This window comes from Apteryx rowi, unplaced genomic scaffold (genome assembly GCF_003343035.1).
Source record: "Apteryx rowi isolate R43461 unplaced genomic scaffold, aptRow1 scaffold_1524, whole genome shotgun sequence".
Taxonomy (NCBI): domain Eukaryota; kingdom Metazoa; phylum Chordata; class Aves; order Apterygiformes; family Apterygidae; genus Apteryx; species Apteryx rowi.
Genome location: NW_020447780.1, coordinates 11,040 through 13,433, shown reverse-complemented (window position 1 = coordinate 13,433; position 2,394 = coordinate 11,040). Strand labels below are relative to the sequence as shown.

The 2,394-nt window shown below is 62.3% G+C and overlaps 1 protein-coding gene across 1 annotated transcript in view; it reads right to left on the bottom strand.

Moving 5' to 3' along the window:
* Positions 1-995: 995 nt before the first annotated feature.
* The window catches only part of SMC1A (structural maintenance of chromosomes 1A), a 10,646-nt gene continuing 9,247 nt past the window's right edge, over positions 996-2,394 (bottom strand). Inside the window, exons 22-23 of the mRNA XM_026059167.1 lie at positions 1,461-1,571; positions 996-1,179 (exon numbers count right to left, since the gene is read on the bottom strand). Coding sequence (XP_025914952.1) covers positions 1,096-1,179; positions 1,461-1,571 — 195 coding nt within the window. The 3' untranslated portion in view covers positions 996-1,095. The remainder of the gene's footprint in view (positions 1,180-1,460; positions 1,572-2,394) is intronic.

Here is a 2,394-nt window from a genome sequence, read left to right as displayed (position 1 = left end):
CACCTCCATACATCCCCTATATGGCCCCATGGGAGGTTCTATAGTCTCTATACGATCCTCCACACCTCCATACACCCCCCATACAGCCCCAGGGGGGCCCTATAGCCCCTATACGACCCCCCACACCTCCATACACCCCCCATATGGCCCCACGGGGGGTTCTATAGTCCCTATACACCCCCCATATGGCCCCGCAGGGGGTCCTGTAGCCCCTATACGATCCTCCACACCTCCATACACCCCCCATATGGCCCCAGGGGGGCCCTATAGTCCCTATACGACCCCCCACAGCTCCATACACCCCCCATAGGGCTCCACGGGGAGTTCTATAGTCCCTGTACACCCCCCATATGGCCCCACAGGGAGCCCTATAGCCCCTATATGACCCCTCACATCTCCATACACCCCCCATATGGCCCCAGGGGGACTCTATAGTCCCCATACACCTCCCACACCTCCATACACCCCCCATATAGCCCACAGGGGGGTCCCTGCAGCCTGTGCCCCCCCCATGAGGTCCCTATGGTGCTGAGGGGTCACTGGGACCCTTGTAGGGCCCCCACAGGTGTCCGTATGGCCCCTGTATAGAGCCCTACAGGGCCCTGTGGCACACTGGGCATCAGTATAATCCCTGCAGGGCCCCCCCACCTAGGGTCTATATGGCCCTATAAGTGCCTGGGGGTTTGTACAGCCCCATAAGGCCCCACAGGAATCCATACAGCCCCTATAGAGCCTGAGGGGGGTCCCTACGGCCCTATAGAGCCCCAGAGGGATCCATGCAGCCCCTATATAGCCTGAGGGTGGGGGCACCTGGAAGGGATCCATACAGCCCCTATAGGGCCAGGGAGGTCCGTATGCCCCTATAAGGCCCCTGGGGAGGGGGAATCCCCCCCCCCCAAACACTCGAGTCGCCGTAGGGGGGAATTGAAATCCTTTATTGTCTCATCRCCAAAAAGCACAGAAACGACATAAAACGGCCCCGGGGGGGGGTGGGCACCACGAGAAAAGTGAGAACATGATTCTGGGGGGGGCGGCAGAGCGGGACCCCGGCATCCGGGGGGGGGCCCAGGCATCCGGGGGGGCCCAGGCGTCCGGTCACTGCTCGTTGGGGTTGGGGTTGGCGTCGGGGTACTTGGTGAGGTCGAAGGTCAGCACCTTGCTGATGACGCAGTCGCCTTGCTGGGGGGACAGGCGGGGGTAAATCACCGGCCCCCTGGGGAATTAATTTACCCGCCCCCCCAGGGTATTTACCTGCCCCCTCCGGGGTATTTACCCCAGTGCATTAACCCCCCCCCCAGGCATTTAAAGCCTCCTTCAAGATATTTACCCCCTTTATGGCTCTTAACCCCCAGGGAATCTCCCCGCGCAGGGGGTGTTTCCCCGGGCAGGGGGGTATTTACACCAGCAGGGGGATATTTACCCCCGCGGGGGGTATTTCCCCCCCCCGGGCATGCGCCCACCTCGGGGTAGACGCCGATGAGGCTCTGGGCCTTGGTGTAAAACTCCTCCTTGAGGGAGATGACGATGGCCTGGAAGTTGGCGGCCGACTGCTCCTTGATGTAGTTGGCCACCTGCGGKGGGGTGTCAGCACCCAGGGACGGGGACCCCCAAAACGGCCCCGAACGCCACCCCGCGACCCCCAAAACGCCCCTGCAACCCCAAAACCACCTCCAGGGACCTCAGAAACACCCCTGGGGACCCCAAAATGCCCCCAGGGAGCCCAAAACTGAACCCAGGGACCCTGAATGACACCCCAGGATCCCCAAAACACCCCTGGGACCCCAAAATGGCACCCTAAGACTCCAAAAAACACCCCTGGGGACCCCAAAATGGCACCCAGGGACTCCCAAGAAGCCAGGTGACACACAATCTGCACCCAGGGACCCCGAAACTGCAGCCATGGACCCCCAAGCCACCCCTGGGAAGCCCAAAACTGCACCCAGGGGACCCCAAAGTGGCCAGGGGACCCCAAAACTGCAGCTGGGGACCCCAAAAGGGCATCCAAGGGACCCTGAAGCCACCTGGGGACCCTAAAACTGCAGCTGGGGAACTCAAATTGGCACCCAGGGACCCTGAAACTGCATCGGGGGACCCCAGAGCAGCCGAGGGACCCCACCACTGTGCCCAGAGCTGCTCAAGCTGCCTCAAGGGGCCCCTAACCCTCTCCCGGGACACCAAAACACCCCAAGGGGCCCAAAACTGCTCCCAGGGGGCCTCAAACCTCCCCAGCGAACCTGAAACTGCTCCCATGGAGCCCTGACCCTCCCTAGGGACCCCAAAACCCCCCTAGGGACCCCAAACCTCTGCCAGGGACCCCCCTGGGGAGCTCAAAATGCCCTGGGGACCCCAAAACCTCACCCAGAGGGACTCAACCCCCCCAGGAACCCCCAAATC